Source organism: Heterobasidion irregulare (assembly GCF_000320585.1).
Source record: "Heterobasidion irregulare TC 32-1 unplaced genomic scaffold scaffold_07, whole genome shotgun sequence".
Taxonomy (NCBI): Eukaryota; Fungi; Basidiomycota; class Agaricomycetes; order Russulales; family Bondarzewiaceae; genus Heterobasidion; species Heterobasidion irregulare.
The window spans coordinates 303,337-322,158 of NW_009258203.1; the positions used below are offsets into that span (position 1 = coordinate 303,337).

Genomic DNA, 18,822 nt, shown 5'->3' on the forward strand with positions numbered 1-18,822 from the left:
TCTCCTAGATATGCTCCTTCACTCATATCATATATAGTCTATATCAACAGCCTCCTGGCTACACTCAACTCTCGTAGTCATCTGCGCAACATCGACACAGATCCCATATCGACTCTCCGATTCTCAGGCTTCGTCGTGCGCGGTGGGAGTAGCCGCCACGCATCCTCGATAACAGAGTCGCGAGTGTTCGAAAGTGGCAGAGACCTGAGACCGGTGAATGTTGAACTCAGCTGTGACACTACGTCCTCGGAGGCGCAGGTCGTGGAACTAGTCGATCTAGACATGGAGCGCAAATCCGGGGATTATACAATCTCTACTGTAAGTCACTGGTACTGTCTATGCTTTTTGTTAAGTGCCTATCGATTGAACCAAAAAAACTCTCCCAGGCAGTGTGACCCGCCGTCATCCCATGTATGATAATCCTCGTGCTGGACCATAGAGGACGAGCACGTCTCGAGAAACGACTGTAGGAGTCAAAAAAGAACTCACGGCTTGAAATATTCTTCCATTATTCAATTTTTTTTATGAGGCCAAGTCGTGATACGTAATGCTGGTTCGAAGCTTCCGAGTAGAGATTGTGGAGCACTGGCAGGCGTTGAATCGGAAATCATAAGAGGACACGTCAGAGCCCTCTCAAGTGAGTGGCGATTAGATTCGATTATGACTGATCGTATTTGCTCCGAGTCCGAAGCCTTGGGCGGCCGGCACCCAAGCATGCGTTTTTTCTACATCGTCACGGGCTTCTCTTAGCCTCGCCTGTGACTATAGGAGTTGTTCTGAGCAAAAGAGGGGCAAGGGGACATATAGACTGCCAATTGAATTGGACCCACATTCTCATTAATTGGCGGTACGGCGTCAATGTGGATGGCTTTTACAGTTACGACCAGACGACCATGACTTGTATGGCCCACCTTTATTCCGTGGAGCCATCTAACGCTTATCGGGGCTCACATTGATTGATGGTTGTTAAACCTCTCGTGAGACTGCTTGATTACATGGCCATGTTGGCTGTGGGGGATTCGAGGAAATAGGCGACCAATGGTATAAATGCAAGGTTAAACAAGGAGAGGATCCACAGCTAGACCACTATGCAATCCTCACATCCGAGGATTCGCGACCTTTCAAGATCATATCTGCACATTTCTCCGCAATAGCAACTGTAGGCGCCTGCAAATGGGCGCCCAGCACCCACGGGAATATCGAAGAATCTGCGATTCTCAAGCCTTGTATGCCGTAGACACGTAGTTCGTCGTCTACTACACCTCCACCTCGAGGATCGTTTTCTGGTGCCATCCTGCACGTCGATGCGTAGTGGTATGTCGTGCGATGGCGCTTCAGCTTGACGATATACTTGTCCAGCGAGGCATCGTCCTCGCCTTCGGGGACCTCCCAGTCTTCCAGCGGATATCCGCGCGCGCGCATGCGATCGCAGAGGCGGAGCGTGAGACGAAGAGATGCGCGGAGGGGAGCGAAGTCCACCGGGTTGGAGAGATAGCGCGGGTCAATTTTCAAGAGAGCCGCGGGATCATTGGAGGTCAGACGAACAGTTCCGCGGCTTTCAGGGTGCAGGAGCACGTTCAGGAAACTGAAAACGCCTTGTGACTTATCGAAAACTTGACTATCGCCGCTGTCGTACGCCATCTATAGCCATAAATGCTATGAGTAAAACGCAGCATCAAATTCGAGAAAAATACATACTGGCATGATCTCAATATCCGGTAAACTTTCAGGTTCGGCGAGCTTGGTCTTAGATGGGATGCCTTTCTCATCTAGAAATTTGGAGGAGCTAAAGATGGCCACCTGAAGGACGGGCGCGAGAAGCATGCCGGTCCCAAACAATATGTAGCGAAAGAGCTCCATGAAAAAGACCCATATGCGCTTTTCTAGAGAGACCAGAGAGTCTCGCATGGGTATACGGAAAGCGATCGAGACACCAAAATGGTCCTCCTGCAACAAATACCACCCATGTCAAACCAAATGACCGAAAGAAAGATACATCGCACTCACAAGGTTGGAGCCCACTGCAGGGAGATCTTTGATCACTTTGATGTCGAATTCCCTGAGATGTTCGGCGGGTCCAATCCCACTAACCAGCGAATGCGTAAGCAAAAGTACGGTCGATACGCGGATCGAGATCCTTACCTAAGCATGAGAATCTGAGGGGAAGAGAAAGGGCCCGCGCACAGAACAACTTCCAGGACGGCACGTACGAAGCGCTCCTCACCGTGCTCATTGAAGAGATGCACACCTTTGACCACTCGCCTGCCGTCCCGTACGACCTCAATTTCCAACGTGCTCACCATCGTCGTGGTGCAGATATGTAAGTTATCCTTTCTCTTGAGGGCAAGTTCTTTGGGAAGGAAAGCATGATATGTTGAGTTTCGGTGACCATCACTGTCGCGTGTGAAATGGAGACGACCACAACCGAATGCAGGGTGCTCAGGTGAGTTAATATCGTCTATGTAGGGAAGTCCGACGTCCCTGCATGCTTCGACTGCCCTTCGCGAATTTGTTAGTCAACATAGATATGAGGTCCTTGGGCGTGACTCACTTGTCGAAGCCCTTGAAGTAGAAGTTCTCGTTGGTTGAGTTGTGCCATTCACCTGTCGAAAATGTCCCGTGGTCAATCCTCGTGCGCGTTGACCTGCACGTGCACGAACCGTTTTTGCTATGAACGGATGAATCCGCAGCATAGTTGGCGTGCTCGGACTTGAGAAAGAAGGGCTTCAGATCCTCCCAGCCCCAGCCTTTCCTTCCAGCATCCCTCCATGCATCATATTCGGCTGGAAGGCCGCGCATGTATAACATCTGATTGATCCTGGTAGTACCGCCGAGACCCTTTCCAGTATATAGCTCGAGAGGGTGACCTAGGATTTCTTGGTGGACGGAAGGTATTTTGAGGGTTCGCGATCCATCTGACGCGAAATCAGAGGAGAAGAGAGGGACTCGGGAGGCCCATGAATCCGCGAGGGGTCCACGTTCCAGTACGAGGACGCGTGTTTTCGTGTCGGCGCTGAGACGATTGGCAAGCACGCAGCCCGCAGTACCTCCGCCTTGTATAATACACGTATAAGCTAGCTTTCTTGTCCGGAAGATTGATAGCTCACCAACTATAATGTAGTCGTACTGATCAGAGAGCTCATAGAGCTTGACTTCAGGATACGACGAGGTGAATGGCCACATATGGTGTCTTGGCAAGGTCCAAAGTTCAGACGCAAATCTCTGCGGGGGTCGCCCAGGGAGATGTGGAAAGACAGCACACCCTTGAAACTTGCCGGCATATATCAAGACAGCGGTTGCTAAAGCACTATGGCCTGGGAACGGATAATGATGCGCTGAGGATATTTTAAACTCCGATGAACCTGATGTTTCTCCTAGTCATTCAATCATCTCAGGACTGGATGAGAAAGTGTGGAGGACGTATTTTTACGCTGGTCGTTCATAATCACGGATCATCACGAGTTGTTGTTCAACAAAATCAACATCAACATCACTGCCGCCTTAGGATAGCAACGAGCCAAGCCATATATGCTCTAACTGACCATTGACACTCATATCGGCACATTGTACCCCTGATCTTTTTCCTGCGTCGAACACAAGAGGGTCGGATCCAAACCCATCACATCTGAACCTCATTTAGAGCAGCCGTAGGGACATTTTCTGAAGTTGAACCTGGCATGGCGCTTAGGCATTGATGACACTGCATGCCGACATCAAACGTAGTTTTGAACGTCCACGCATTGATGTTTCATCATGATAGGCACATAAGTCTGTGTTTCTCTACCCATCTCTGAGCACCTCGAGGACAAGGCGCATGGAGGAATATGAGTCTCCAACTCTGCAGTCGTAAGTCTTCATCATTTGCCTAAGCTGTATGCTCAAGTACTTAAGACTTATGTTTCGACAGTATTCCACAGGTCTCTCGTTTTCCTACACTCTTACATCTTGCTTAACATGTCGGTCATCGTTCCTCCCCCTCCTCCTCCAGGTCTTAACTATATTGCTGCCATCCGACCTTCGCTCAACTTTATCCTGGTCTTGACGCCACTGGGGGCTGTTCTAGTCCCCGTCATCCTTACCCTATTCTTCTTTTCAACTCCAGAGACTCGACGTCATCCTGTTTTTATCTTCAATATCCTTGCATGCTGCAGTGGCATATGTGAAGCTGCTATCAACGCTGCGCTGGAGACAAAACAGATCATCTATCCTAACCAACCCGTATCTCCGAGCTTGTTGACGGCCGTCATCGCATTTGCAACAATATCCCCTGTATTCATCGATTCCATTCTTCTTTTCCGGCTGCTTGCATTTTTCCCGCTCCGGATCACGCCAAAGAGAACCTTACTTGCGATCTTACTTCTTCCTGTTCTCATCAAGTGTGGACGCTTCATCGCGATCGTGCTGTACCTCAATTCATTCACGCATACCAGTGGGCGTCTTCCGAGCGTACTTTTGGCGGCGCAATCTACATGGCCTCATAATCGATATATCATGACCGAATGGTCTCTCCAAATGGCGGACAATTTGTGTGTATTTTACTTTCTTTCGGGATTCTGGCAATTCTAATGCGGAGTCTTCTAGCTATTCATCGGCGTTCTTTCTTTACAAGCTGTATCAATTTCAGAAGGCAAGCAAGGAAGTGAAAGAGCACCGAAGTCGTGAGTAAAACCCAGTACATGTCGCTCGTAAGCTTGTGCTCACCTTCTGTTCCAACGCGACCAGGCAATCTGTTATCGCGCATTCAATCCTTATTCTTCATCGCTCTCGGGAATTTCATTTTTCCGTGAGTCTTGTTTCCTACTCCTCGAAAGGCTTCTACTAATGTCGGACGACTACAGTGTCATGATGAACATATCTCAAATCATCCTCATCGCGTCTGACCGTTCCTTCACGAATGGGTCCTACGTGCTCCTCTCAAATAACTATGTGGCCATACTGGGTGTTGTGTTCGCCACCATCTGGACTAACAAGCAAAACTGGAACAGGCACGCTGTGCCGAATAACGATAGTCTTGTGAACTCGACTTTCGATCCCTCGCAGAAAAAGATTGTGTCGACAATCCGATTCGATCCCGCACCGTACGCTAGCTCGAGCGATGAGATCGACCTGGGGAGAAGTATTGTGACTGTGGCGAGAGAGAAGGAAAGCAAAGTTGATTCGGAACATATGTCTCGTGTTTGAAGCCCTCGCTCTTTATACGAACGCCAGCTTGTATTTATGCAGTCCGGTAATCTTTGTGATTATCAAACGATTCTTAACACTGATGGGAACATTATGTAGACTGTGTGAAAGTTAGGGCCTGTTTTTATGCAGCCCGTGATAAACTTTTCCAAGATGCATTACGAAGTAGAAGTTGGGCGTCTAGAAATTGAGCCATTTGCTGCGCAGGTACCGGAAGTGTGTAAATGCCACGAGTCGAATCAAGACACAGATCCGAATAACACTATCTCAATTCGTGCGCACTGTAACGTCCTGAAACGCACATGTGAGAGGAAGGTCGCCCGTCGAAATCAGTCGCGTATTGCTTACCTTTTATGTCCACTCCCCTTGTATCGCCTCTAGAGGCTGGGCTCTATAACCAAGTTGTGTTCCCGCGTCCAGGTGTATCCGGCGCCGGGCATATGAATTTCTGACAGTCCCCTTCAAGCGGATGGCGCAAAAACTGAGACGCCGATCGAGCAGCCTTTTCTTCGTACCACGGGCCTGGAGGAGCATACGACAAAGCGACCCCCAAGATGTGAAGGCCCACAGCACCAGCAAGGCGACGGAAAGTCAAGGGCCTGAGGTAGCATGGGAGGCGAACCCCCGCCTCTCGAGAGTCCAGAGGAGCCAGAGAAAGAAGAGCCAGAAAATGACAAGACGGAAAATAGTCATCGAGTAGATGTACACCCCATACTTGCCTCCGCCTATATATCTGATTCCGAAGACTAACTCCATTGACACTCGGGTCAATTAATCGCGTGCATCGCCCCGCCTTTCACCTTGCTGCGGATAATCGAAAGTTGTATCGTTTCCAACCCTCGGATCGATCCTGCACGAGCAAAACAACGCGCATGCGCGGGGCCGGAAAATTACGCCTTCAAGGCTTCGCACTTGAGAGATTTCAAAATGAAGAACAAAGCAAGTGTACCACAAGAATCTACAAATCAAGAACCAAACTTGACGTTCGGATCGTGCAATCGACGTCGACAATTAATAAAGCGCATGTTTATGGCGATGGAGGAGTGGAGGTAGTCGTACGTCTTTGAAGAAATAGATTGTGCCTGCTGCCGTCGAGCCCTTTCGTGCGACCGAGATGTCGAGGAGGATGGCAAGGAGAGAGGTATTTTTACGGCTATGTGCGTTTACTATTGAAGCACCGACTGATTTTGAGGTCGAAGTCACATTGAACCTGCAGGAGATGCCGCAAGGGTCAGTCGACAAAGGACAACAAAATCCGGAAAATGAGCTTAGAGAATCGAATTCGAGATATAAGGTGTCACGGATTACAAGACCGCGCACGCCAGATCCCGATTGCGATGGTACACGAATCTCCACGCGGTCGGGAGCGCGCAATATTCGCCATCGCAGGACATGTAGGCCTCGTGGACACAGCCACAAAGCAAGATCATACGGAGGCAAAGAAAAAAGCAAAGAACATCCTCGCGGAGACACGAAAATGCAAGGACACGTACGTACGCCGGCGTCGCCTCCAGCCGAGCACAAAACAATCTGTCCTCCTTTGGCCGCGGTGTCAAAGCTCAACAAGCAGGTTCGCCATGCCCATCTGGCCCGGATACAAGTTGATAGGTGGACATGAGCCGTAGGCTTTCACTGCCATTTCAACCATTACTCACCATCACCCGTGTTCTCCACATACACCTGTGTCGTACTCTCTCGGCCCTCAGTCTGAGCCACAATGGTGGCGGGGCAACGTTCCCAAGGAGCCACGGTACCAGAATGCGTTCGCTGACGAATTCGCCGGCGTTGGCGCACTCGAGACCACGACATCGCATAGCAAGGTTTGACAGCTCAAGGTCAATATCTACCTGCGAAGAATCGACCTGCAGCAGGACATCCCGTGTATCCATCGATAGAGAACGTGATGCTGATAGCTCTCTGTGTGCAGGACGCCTCGGTGTTACTTGGAACCGTCGTGAGGGCTACTATTTCCTCCATATGCGACGGCACAGTGGCCGTTCTATGATGCCGGGTAGGGCTTATTCCCGCCTTCCCAGAAGATAGTGCCGACTGTAAAGAATGGCCTATCCGAGGCAACGCACGTCGTACGTGCGTGGTCCGTAAATTGCCCCCACTCGTCCCTACGCCCACATCTGATCCACCATGATGTGAGAATAGGCCGGCGAGCCCTGGCTGCTCGATCGCAAGCGAAGAGCCTCCGCACTGCCATATTCCCGCGCACGGCAATGTATGAGCCACAGATTTTGTGGCGCCAGTCAACGAGACTAGTATCTCCACGGCTCTACCAGCCAATATGACACCGTATCGCGATCTTTGAAGAGGCAAGAGTGTCGAGTGTCGACTGCACGGTTATCAAGGTGGAACAAGTGATCATCAAGGAGCCTAGACCCCAGATAAAGACCGAATAGATAATTAGAAAAAAAAACTCTTCCGCGAGGGCGAACCCCTGAAATAAGAGCGAGCAAGTCGATGCATCTCTAGACGCACTTGAAACACACCTTCGTGTGCTACGAGCAGACGTCTTCAGCAATCGTAACAAGGCGAGATCCAAGCAGAGGTCATCCGGAGTTGTCTGAGCGCAGTAGGAATATTATTGTAAAAGATCGTGAGGGATGATCGATGATTGGTGAGTGCAGTGGAGAAAGGCTGCTTTTAATCTGGTTCTTTCTTTGATCATACAGATCTTACCCCCTGTTCACATCATCGCCATCGTCGTCATCTTGGAACCACATTTCCCTATACTGCACGGCTGCTTGCCCATCTGCGTCCAAATCGAATTGAAGGTGAAGGAAAGCAAGAAGCTAAGTTATGGTCGCCAGTGGCGCCACGTTCTCTGATTGTTGAAGTCGGAGATGCCTAGAGAAGTCATATATATAAGATATATAAGAGGAATGAGAGAGACTTTAAGCATGGCCAAGATGTCGCAATATATCGAGGTTCGATAGCGTGCACTGCGTTGGATGATGTGGGCGAAGTCAAGCGGAGTGCCGAACAACGCCACCGGGCATATCCTCAACGTCGCACGCATTTCTCTCATCCCATTTCCCTGCCTATTACATTTCATCCTATTTTATCTCAAGTCTCAAGTTTTATCTCTCTGTTTTGTGTCTTTCTCTCTATTTCGACGCTGCTAGCATGACACGCTACGACCCGGACCAATGGATTGAGCAGCTCATGCGCTGCGAGCACCTCCCTGAATCCGACATGAAGGTCCTCTGCGATCGCGTCCGCGCCCTGCTTATGGAAGAATCCAACATACAGCCCGTCGAAAGCCCCGTAACGATCTGTGGAGACATCCACGGCCAGTTCTGGGACCTCCTTGAGCTCCTTAGGAAGGGCGGCCGTGTGCCCGAGACGAGCTACATCTTCATGGCACGTACGTGTTCTCTCTCTTGCTTGCGCCCGTCCAATGAGTTTTTCTCGGGTGGAATGCTGTGCGGTTGTCTGGATTGCGATTTTCATGGGCGATGTCGGCGTGCAGGGTGATTTTGTGGACCGGGGGCACTACAGTCTTGAGACCGTCTCGTTGCTGCTCGCGCTCAAAGCAAGGTGAGTCCCGCCGTCCATGCATCCTTTCGTGTATCATATTCTGAATTTTATTACTAGATATCCCGACAAGGTGACGCTCCTGCGCGGCAATCACGAGAGTAGGCAGATCACACAGGTGTATGGCTTTTACGGTAATTATACGAACTTTTTTCTGTCAGTCTCCCCGCGCCTCCTCACCTACACCTATCTTTCACAGAGGAGTGCCAACAAAAGTACGGCAGCGCATCTGTCTGGAAGGCGTGCTGCAGTGTCTTCGACTACCTCAACCTCGCCGCCGTGCGTCCAGCCCCTCTTCTCTCCAATTCCAATCCGACGAGCTGTCCTTTGCTTCTGCGCATGTGTGTACATATAGATCATCGATGGATCTGTTCTCTGTGTACACGGCGGCCTCTCCCCAGACATTCGCACGCTTGACCAGATCCGCGTGATCTCGCGCGCGCAGGAGATCCCGCATGAGGGCGCGTTCTGTGGTACGTCTCTCCCCTTCTCGCCACATACCAGTCGTTTCGGTGCCGAACGCAGATCGCCACGAATGTCGCTCACCGTGCCATATTCCCGTCTCGCAGACCTGATGTGGTCCGATCCGGACGACGTTGAAAATTGGGCAGTCAGTCCCCGTGGGGCCGGCTGGCTCTTCGGCGGCGCCGTCACGCGTGAAGTACGTCCTTCTTCCTCTTTTCATCCTCCTCCTCTTTACTCACCAAGCGCACTGACCCCCCCGCGCGCGGACTCCCTATTGCAGTTCAACCACGTCAACTCGCTGACGCTTATCGCGCGCGCGCACCAACTTGTTCAGGAGGGGTACAAGTACATGTTTGACGAACAGCTCGCGACGGTGTGGTCCGCGCCGAACTACTGCTACCGCTGTGGTAATATGGCGTCCATTCTCACCGTACGCGAGAACGGCGACCGTGTGTTCACTGTGTACGGTCCCGCGGAAGAGAACGAGCGCGACGCGGGTATGCAGTGGTCACGTAGAACGGTGCGTGAATTCAGATCATCTTATTATTATTATTTGTTGATCTTCGGTTTTGCTTCTGGCTGGTGTGTATGCGCATGCAGGGTAATATGCCATATTTTGTATAGGAGCGTTGAGCGCCGTTGCCTGGTATCGTTATTTCAGTACTCTCATTCGCTGTCCCGGTCAACGCTGAATCCATTAACTTATAAACTCTCGCGGGCTTTTATGCGTGGTCATGGGGGATGACACCGTGAAGGATGTTGTCTGTGTCCTTTGTTTTTGCTGTCCTTCTTTTGTGGCACTTGAGCAGTCGATACTCTCTCCCGCTCTTTGATGACGGTCCTCCCTCTGAGCAGGTTGCACGGAGAATATAAGCTTTTGTGTATATCTTGTACATGCTCATTCTCGACGATCCGCTTCGCTCAGCCAACTACGCTGATCCATCCGTCTTCGTTGCTGCCAATCGGACAAAGATGCCCATGAATCTGTTCATGGAACAGTGGCAGTATTCTCTGCGGCTCTCCACATGTGATACTATGTAGGCCTCGATCCAACGATCAAGCAACCTAAACATATCCAGTAACTATCAGAATCCCACTACTGCACCGACACCCACTGTCTCACCGAAACAACACAAACGAATAGCTACATGCCTATCCTTAAACAGACTCAGACTTGTCCCCTCCCCATACATACTCGAAAAAAATAAACAAGAACCGTAGATCGTCGAGCCGCTGCCTAACGACCATCTAGAATACCTCCTCCTCTTGCCTCATTTGACCGATTTACGACCCTTCCTGTCTTGCTCATCGCTGTCCGCGTGTTTCTGACTCTGCTTTGACCCTAGGTCTCTCTGGCCGCCCGTGGACTCATCCTTGTCTCACGGGCTGGGCTTGCTGAGATCCTCTTAATCCTAGCTTATGAATCAGACGCTACGAGAGGATCCACTCCTTGTCTTTGAACTAAAGAGACCTTCAGAGGCTCAGGCGGCACGACGGGTGTCTTCTTACGCATCCGGTCCTTGAACCTAGCGTTGCCCGTGCGCCGTGGAATGCGAGAGCTAAGCAAGACCGCTTCGCCTTCCGACGAGCGCGCGACTCATCTCCGTTTCTGTTCCGGCGGCTCCTCCAGCGTTTGCAGGTCCATCTTCGTCAACTGTTCTCCTGCATCTTTAAGAACAAAATGCCGTAGGGTGTGGAAGCGAAGAACCGGAAAAACATCGAGTGGCCAACAATAACATGCCCAATTCACTTTGGCTGCAGGAAAATTCCTCTTTGATGCACTGTCTTGGGTGGCAGGGATTTCTGTCTCAGTCGTAGGAAGGCCTATGTCAGCTTCGGTACCGGCATCTGCGAGTGGATGATCTGTGTCTGATGCTGGGGAGTCTGCATCAGAAACAGAGCTGTCGTTTGCGCAGATAAGTGGGGTTGGGGCTCAGAAAGACCGACATCTGATGTAGCGACATCGGAATTAGGTGCAGAATGATCGACCTCAGAAGTGGCAGGTGGTAAGGAGTTGGAATCGGACACAATATGACCAATAACTGAGGGAGTGGCGGACAGATAAGGAGTCAGAATCGGATGCAGTATGATCTGTGAAAGTAATAGGTAGTAAATAGTCGGAATCGGATATAGAATGATCATTATCGGAACTGTTGGGCGGCACGGGGTCGGAATCTGACTCGGGTGCAGTATGATCAATGTCGGGAGTGGGTAGCCGTGAGAGGTTAGGATTGGAAGAACTATGATCAGCATCGAGAGTGGTTGGTGGTACGGGGTCGTCATCCCGGTCGAACCGAAAGATACTGGCGAATTTGTTCGTCACGGGAACGAGGCGATATTCGAAGATGTCCTCCTCGTTATACAACTAATAGAGCATAAAATCAGCAACAATTAACCAACCGCAATGTATCAGGGCTCACCGACATGATGTCCGAAGGGCCATTCAGTGATTTATCGACAGCCACTCTTCTGGCATCAAAAGAATCGATGGTCTTCAATGTGGGTGTCGAAAGAGATTCACTCTGATCATAGCTCCAATTCCAGTCCCTGCGCACTAACAATCAGGTAAACCCAATCAGAAACAGGATGGCGGAGGCAAAAGGATGTTCTCCGCTCACTTTTGACCATGTTTCTAGGCTCGTCGACGTAAAAACTGGCATACCCTTATCCCAGAGCCCACTCACACCTCGTGATCTACGGAACAATCAATTCATACTCACCAACAAAAATTGACTTACCAGTTCGGGCTAAGGCTCTAACCTTTTAGTTTACTTGTACTATTTCTCAGTAGGTAAAAAGTAAAGAGTATGTAAAGGGTAAGTAAAAGGTAAGTAAAAGGTTTAAACAGTTTTAAATATAATATAATAAAATAGTAGTTTAAGGCACTAGGAGCCTTGCTCACAGCCAGAACTTTGCAAACATCAGCTGTGAAATGGTTGCCGCTTTCAAGAAAGAGCACATGTCAGCATAAACATGATGCAACTTTGAGAACAGGTGCTCCACCAATACCAACATGGCTGGAACAGCAAGAAAGTCATGTGCCATGCAAGAAATAATAGGAAATCCTCTAGCATGATCTTTTCCAAGACACAAACAAAAATCGAGTCAATACAAAGCTGTCAAGAGAATAAGGGAATACTACCATACCTTCCACCAGGAGAGAGAATCATCCTCCTCACCCTCACTACTCTCAAATCTCCACCAATGTTCTAACTCTGATAGTAAAAGAGCAGTTGTTGACTAATCCTCTATGATAGGCATTGCCTGAGCTATCTTCAACAAAAAGCCACAGGCTTCTGCCACCTCTACTAATAGTATGCATCTGGAAAACCACCCTCTCGTATTAGCTCTAGATTATATCTAATAGTATCTAAAAGTATCTAAAAGTATCGATAGCATCTAAAAGATCCTAATTTCCTAATTGGGAGCAACACATTGCAAGCATTGGATTGGATTTCCAAATTAGGAACTACCTTTTTCTGTGGCTAAAAAGATAGTTTCTAATTTCATAATATTAGTACTAATTCTATACCAAGAAGTCTTTAATTAGCAGTAGGAAATACTAAGTACTACTGCTCTATCAGTGAGAAGGTAAAGATGTGGCACATTCTATGCTGTTTCAGCACATTATTCTTTTTCATATATGCCTACACTATTATCTTGTAGCTCTTTTGCTGACTTTCCAGCTGCCTTTACAGGGGACATAGAAAGAGAAAGTGATACATCAATGCCTCCAGCCACTTTGTTGGTGGCTTGGCAGCTACTACAAGAGGCTATGAAGACCTTGGTACCTTGACCTTGCATGTAAGATCATTGAAGTTGTTATTATTAGCTAATGCCCACTGCTATATAACATAAGACACAACATGCAGGTTGGGCTTAGGGACATGCTATATACAGCCTTACAGACCTTGTCCATTAGTATAGTGGCCAATACTGTCTTGTATGGTGCATGATCATTATTGCTATTAATGTCACAATCTTTAGTGCTATCCATATTGTCCATTGCCTTGTTATGTAGAAGATGCTCAAATTCAGTGTTTTCCTTTAGCTATTGGGTTGTGGAAAAGACAGTCATGTTGGTATATGGTGCCAGAGCGATACATTTGCCTGCTATGTAGAAAATATGCATACTAAGCATATTAAGATCATCTCCAATAATCTTGTGCTTATATATCTGTAGGCATGCCATATATATACCCTTGTCCCTACCCTTTACCTTACTAGTGGCCATTTGGAAAACCCCTCTCTTTTATTGGATCCTAATTATTAATCATTAATAATACTAATTTGAGCTAATTATGGCTAATTATTCATAATTATGTTTTTGATCAAATTTGCAAATTAAGGTAGCATTGTCTATACTAGTAGAGCTTTATTGAATATTACACTCAATAATAGTTTTACACATTCTAAATCCAAATTGTGTAAGTGCCACAATTTGTTTTTACCTAATATAAAGTGTATTATTTATTTTCCATTGGTTTATTATCTTCTTAGCTGATGTTTAAACTAAATTCTAAAAGGCCTGACTTTTTAGGTATTTATTGACCTATTTATTTATTAGATAGAGGAAAGATGAATGTTGAATAAAATTTGAGATGTTAAGGTTGCCTATATTATGTTTACTTATTTAGATTACCAAGTTTATATATCTCTATATAGAGGGCGACAGTAGGGGTCCGGTGGCAACTAGCCGTCGGCTAATCCCACGCGACAAACCACGCGAGACCACTGTCCCATAGGCTTCGGGACGCGAAACGGAGCGTGTCGGAGCTTGAAACGGAGTTGGTCAGCGCGCGCGTGCCCGGGGCTGCTGCGAGCCTTGCGATACCTGATCTCTGCCATCAACCATCATCATCTCTGTCCCAGACCCTCATCTGTGCTCTCCTCTGCTTTATTCCTCACTGGCTTTTCTCTCAAACTCTACTCTGCTCTACTGGGTGTCTTTGAGCACGGATTCTGCTTAGAAAAAGCCTACAGGGTGTGAAGTCTACCAGCACGGCCTTAGTTTGCTGTAGCCAAAAGCAGTCTTTTCATAGCTGCCTGGACCTCTCTCATCCTGCGGTGTTTCAGTTGCTCAGGTACCTTTTACCACAATCTCACAGTCACAACGACCTGCTTTGCAGACAACGAGTGACATCGAGTTGTCAAAGAGCATTGGGAATCCTCTTCCCCTGGCACTGTCTTGCGGCAATTTCTTCAGGTGAACTGTGAGGGGGCATTCAGCGAGTGCTTAGCTTGGCAACCACTCTTGGCTCTTGGTTTTGTTTTCAGGTGTTTTTTTTATTTAGCTTTTCACAATGAGTGTTCCACCTTTGTAAGTCTGTGTTGCTTGCATCATGTCCATTGTGCTCAATTCTTTTTTTAGGCCTCCTAATGAGGGTGTGGTGGAAGTCTGGATGCCTGCATTGGCACCTTTGTGAGTATTTTTGGCTTGCTTGGATACTGTTTCAGTGCTAAAATTCTCTTTAGAGATGATGATGAGGATGATCTCTATATGACACCCCCACCTGAGACTGTACATAAGTATGTGACTTACTTTTTGCTTATTGGTTGTGTGTACTCATATTTGCTATAGTGAGAATGCCAATAATAGTGAAGATGAGGATGATCTGTATATGACTCCTCCACCTGAGAATCTCAATGGGTATGTGGTTTTATTTAATCTTTTTATGGTCATTGGCTAAAAAGAAGAAACTATAGACATGTTGAAAACCAAGAGGCAGTTGAAGAGGCTGCCCATGTGGATGTGACTATGACAAGGTATGCAGTTTTTGTTAAATCACACAAAATTTGTTTATTAATTTTAGGGTTTATAAGAACTCCTCCTAGGACTTGTTAGGACCGCGTCCTAACACGTGCTTGGCACGTGGACAAACGGGAAGGTCAGGCGTTTCCCCGGACTCGAACTATTGACGATTAGGACTGTGACTTGACACGCGTCTAGGCACGTGACTCAGGCATAGTCATGAGCTACGCACATGACTTGGACTCAGACTGCTTATCATTCACATGCTAACGCATGAACGCTTTCGTCTCGGTTTCGGATTGATTACTATTCACATGCTAACGCATGAACGCTTACGATACTATGCTTTCCCCTTTTTTGTTCTGCTGACTGATGTCGATCGTGATCGGTTCCTCTTCTATTGTGCTTACTGATTGGATCACGATCGGTTTCTTATTTCTGATTGATGCGGACAGACATTTGATATACTTACTATACATGGCTACATCCAAGAGCCGCGGAGTACGAACGATGACTGCGGCTTACTGATGTCGATCGTTGATAGTACTTAGTGTTTCGAAGCACGGACCCTATGTCCGTCCCGCCCTAAATAGTCCTGTACTATATATAGGGGAGCTGAGCTTCTAGGAAGCCTCAGCTCGTTCACTTTGTATACATCTTGATCTCAGCACTGCGCCCGGCGTCTGGCTGCCTTCCCAGCTCACGCTTCGCGATCTCTGTCAGATCTAAAGAACTCATACTCAGTCTGACGAAGCACTGGACTCGTCTCACAGCCCTTACCACCCTCTACCGCCTGCAACGTATCAAGGACTCGCTGCCTATCGAGTCATCCGTTGGGACCCATCCGAAGTCATCTGTTGCATCGGAGAAGACTTGTTCGTACCAGACGAACATCGTCACGTGATCAACCAGCATCTCCTCAGGCTCTTCGAGGAGAAGATCAATACAGACCAACCTTTCTTGGAACAAGCCCAACGACGAGCAGTCGTATTCATTCGGTGGGCCGTCACTATCAGCTTCAGCCCAGGGAACCCCTCTTAGAGCATCACGTGCACTCGACTAAGCCTAGCCGGCTTAACAGGACTCCTGAGCATGAGCGCCAGACTGTGCGGGAGCAAGAGCGTGCTGAAAGGCTTCAGATGACTTCTCCTACTCTTCGGCGCGAGCGTTCTGCATTACGAGGCTCTATTCGTCAGCCTGTCTTTGAGGATCTCTCTAGACCTTCCCATCCTGTCACTTCTAATCCTGCTCAGCCTCCTATTTCTCTTGCACCACCCATTCAGCTTCACCAGCCTGCCACACTTGCTCCTCCTGTCCAGTCATACTATTCTGCAGTTGCTGCTCCCTCTGCTCCATCATATTATCCTGCTCAATATGTTCCTCCCCATTTTTATCCTGCTCCCATGTTCCAACACTCTGTCTATCATGGTGCTACGGCTTACCAAATTCCTGGACAGTATCCTATCTATGCTCCTCCTCCAATGCCTGCACCACCACCTCATTATTGGCCTGTGAATGTTTCTGCCTATCCTAATCTTCCACGACACTTGATTGGGAATCATGATAGACAGGCTCGCATACGTCTTGCAGCAGCTAACCATCCTGATTATGAGCATCGTATGATGGAGAATTTTGAAAGGACTCATGCAGAACGTGGACGTCGTCGTAGAGAAAGCACAAGGCCTGAACCCAATAACCCTCCTCATCCTACATCTTCAATAAGACAACAGGAAGAGAATAATCATTATGCAATTCTTGACCAGCGACATCAGCAAGATATTCAGCAGCAGCAGCACCTTCATCATCAGCTTGATCTTGCAGAGCAGGCACATCATCTAGACCTTGAAGAGCAGGCATATCAGCATAACCTTGCTATCCAACAAAATAATCAAGCTGTAGTGGCTCATCAGGCTCTCCAAAATCTGCCTCTAGGTCGCCGTCCATATCAAGAGCCTATTGCACGTCACAGCCTTGGTCTTATGAATATAGAATGTGCTCACTGTCTTGCACTCCATTTCTCTTCTGAACGTCTTACCAACTCCAGTCGTATCCACCCTCGCTTTGGCATGTGCTGCTTACAGGGTCAGATCAGATTGCCTGCATTTTTACAACCTCCCCCAACCTTGCGCCGACTGCTTTGGGAAGGTGGTTCAGTTCCAAAATTTTTTAGAGATCATATCAGGCAGTACAACAGTGCATTTGCATTCACTTCTATTGCTGCCAAGCTATCAGATCATGTTACCTCTACCTCTGGGCCTTATTCATTTAAAATTCATGGGGAACTGTCTCATAAGATGGGAAGCTTGCTACCACCTAACAACATCAAACCCTCCTATGCTCAGCTTTATGTTATTGATCCTCAGGCTGCACTTAATGAGCGCAACAATAATAATGCCAACTTGAGATCTGAAAACATGAATGACTTGCAGGATATGTTTCATACACACAATCCTTATGTTCCTTTGTATCGTCATGCCTATCAAATCCTGGCAGAAAAGAACCCTGGAGAGAATGACAAGATTTCAGCTCGCATCACAGTCTTGCCTAATGCCGATCATCGTCGCTATAATGAGCCTACTGTTGATGAGGTTGCTGCTATTATACCTGGGAATGGAGATGAGGAAGTGGATTTGCACAGGGATATTGTTGTCCGCTATAACTATGGAGGTCTAAAGCACTTTAGCCATCTTCACCCTCACTACAGTCCCCTACATTATGTGACATTGTTTCCACATGGCGAACAAGGCTTTCATCCCAATATTCCTGCTCATCCTGGACTTAATGGCCAAATGCTCTCATCCAAGGTGTCTCAGCGCTGTTATTATGCATATCGTCTTATGCGCCGTTTGCTTGAACCTGAAACTATCTTCAGAGCTGGCAAGCTATTTCAGCAATATGTGGTTGATGCTTGGGCATCTATTGAGTCTAGCAACCTTTTCTGGATCAGGAACCATCAGAAGGAGATTAGGGCAGACAAGTACCAGTCACTGTTTGATGCCATTCATGCAGAAGCAGGTATCAACCTAGGCCAACAAGGAAGGCGCATAGTTCTTCCCTCCACTCATGCAGGCAGTCCACGTTATATGTATCAGCTTTTCCAAGACTCTATGGCTATCACTCGCCATTGTCATAAGCCAGACATCTTCCTTACCATGACTGCAAATCCTAATTGGCCAGAGATTCAAAAAGAGCTCTTGAAATATGATGATGGTACAACTCAGAATCCTTCTGATCGTCCTGATTTGGTGGCACGTGTCTTTGCACAAAAGATGAAGGCTTTGCTCAAGGAGATCAAAGAGGGCCTGTTTGGAGGGGTTGCTGGCATGGTATATACCATTGAGTTTCAAAAGCGTGGGCTTCCTCACATGCACCTTCTCCTTTTCTTGAAGCAAGAACACAAAATTCAGAGTGCTGAAGATGTGGATCGAATTGTCTCTGCCCAGCTCCCTGATCCTGCCACCCATCCTATGCTATATGAGTCTGTCACCAAATACATGCTTCATGGACGTTGTGGCCCTGAATTCCCTCAAGCACGTTGCATGGAGGAAAAGAATATTGGCGGCACAAAGGTCAAGGTCTGTAGCAAGCATTATCGCAAGGACTTCAATAAGCACACCCTTTATGGTGAAGATGGCTATCCTACATATGCTAGACCAAACAATGGGCGCACTTTCACTCGAGGCGCTATGCAGTTTGACAATCGCGATGTTGTTCCTCATAATCCCTATCTTCTTGCCAAATATAACTGCCACATCAATGTAGAGGTCTGCGCTTCTATCAAGGCCATCAAATACATTCACAAGTATATCTACAAAGGTCCTGATCGTGCCACTATTGAAATTGGAGATATTGATGAGATTAAGGACTATGTGGATGCT

The 18,822-nt window shown here is 47.9% G+C and overlaps 9 protein-coding genes across 9 annotated transcripts; 5 read left to right on the top strand and 4 right to left on the bottom strand.

The window, feature by feature from the left end:
* Positions 1-1,086: 1,086 nt before the first annotated feature.
* gor7 (GMC oxidoreductase 7) lies at positions 1,087-3,183 on the bottom strand (the record flags this gene model as incomplete). Its single annotated transcript, XM_009549661.1, has 5 exons — positions 1,087-1,641; positions 1,699-1,947; positions 2,008-2,086; positions 2,143-2,499; positions 2,645-3,183. 5 exons carry the CDS (start codon positions 3,181-3,183, stop codon positions 1,087-1,089), a joined length of 1,779 nt encoding a protein of 592 aa, XP_009547956.1.
* Positions 3,184-3,954: 771 nt separating this feature from the next.
* HETIRDRAFT_322977 (uncharacterized protein) lies at positions 3,955-4,566 on the top strand (the record flags this gene model as incomplete). Its single annotated transcript, XM_009549799.1, has 1 exon — positions 3,955-4,566. One exon carries the CDS (start codon positions 3,955-3,957, stop codon positions 4,564-4,566), a length of 612 nt encoding a protein of 203 aa, XP_009548094.1.
* Positions 4,567-5,532: 966 nt separating this feature from the next.
* HETIRDRAFT_419223 (uncharacterized protein) lies at positions 5,533-5,715 on the bottom strand (the record flags this gene model as incomplete). The annotated part of the gene is made up of 1 exon (XM_009549800.1): positions 5,533-5,715. The coding sequence occupies one exon, from the start codon at positions 5,713-5,715 to the stop codon at positions 5,533-5,535; it is 183 nt and encodes a 60-aa protein (XP_009548095.1).
* A 580-nt stretch (positions 5,716-6,295) lies between these two features.
* Positions 6,296-7,589, top strand: HETIRDRAFT_117307 (uncharacterized protein; the record flags this gene model as incomplete). The annotated part of the gene is made up of 5 exons (XM_009549801.1): positions 6,296-6,411; positions 6,476-6,674; positions 6,888-7,001; positions 7,197-7,269; positions 7,501-7,589. The coding sequence occupies 5 exons, from the start codon at positions 6,296-6,298 to the stop codon at positions 7,587-7,589; spliced, it is 591 nt and encodes a 196-aa protein (XP_009548096.1).
* Positions 7,590-8,204: 615 nt separating this feature from the next.
* On the top strand, positions 8,205-10,133 carry HETIRDRAFT_477110 (uncharacterized protein). The gene is made up of 8 exons (XM_009549802.1): positions 8,205-8,553; positions 8,663-8,730; positions 8,788-8,861; positions 8,927-9,006; positions 9,083-9,200; positions 9,297-9,388; positions 9,473-9,712; positions 9,793-10,133. Exons 1-8 carry the CDS (start codon positions 8,317-8,319, stop codon positions 9,814-9,816), a joined length of 933 nt encoding a protein of 310 aa, XP_009548097.1. The 5' UTR covers positions 8,205-8,316; the 3' UTR covers positions 9,817-10,133.
* On the top strand, positions 10,025-10,174 carry HETIRDRAFT_419225 (uncharacterized protein; the record flags this gene model as incomplete). The annotated part of the gene is made up of 1 exon (XM_009549803.1): positions 10,025-10,174. The coding sequence occupies one exon, from the start codon at positions 10,025-10,027 to the stop codon at positions 10,172-10,174; it is 150 nt and encodes a 49-aa protein (XP_009548098.1).
* Positions 10,175-11,016: 842 nt separating this feature from the next.
* On the bottom strand, positions 11,017-11,820 carry HETIRDRAFT_452672 (uncharacterized protein; the record flags this gene model as incomplete). Its single annotated transcript, XM_009549804.1, has 4 exons — positions 11,017-11,234; positions 11,344-11,557; positions 11,613-11,746; positions 11,811-11,820. 4 exons carry the CDS (start codon positions 11,818-11,820, stop codon positions 11,017-11,019), a joined length of 576 nt encoding a protein of 191 aa, XP_009548099.1.
* Positions 11,821-12,090: 270 nt separating this feature from the next.
* On the bottom strand, positions 12,091-12,267 carry HETIRDRAFT_321683 (uncharacterized protein; the record flags this gene model as incomplete). Its single annotated transcript, XM_009549805.1, has 1 exon — positions 12,091-12,267. A coding segment is annotated over one exon (177 nt), but the record flags the coding sequence as incomplete, so codon positions are not given.
* A 2,228-nt stretch (positions 12,268-14,495) lies between these two features.
* Positions 14,496-18,527, top strand: HETIRDRAFT_428038 (uncharacterized protein; the record flags this gene model as incomplete). Its single annotated transcript, XM_009549806.1, has 8 exons — positions 14,496-14,512; positions 14,564-14,614; positions 14,650-14,721; positions 14,774-14,842; positions 14,899-14,958; positions 15,718-15,942; positions 16,026-17,959; positions 18,490-18,527. 8 exons carry the CDS (start codon positions 14,496-14,498, stop codon positions 18,525-18,527), a joined length of 2,466 nt encoding a protein of 821 aa, XP_009548101.1.
* Positions 18,528-18,822: the final 295 nt, after the last annotated feature.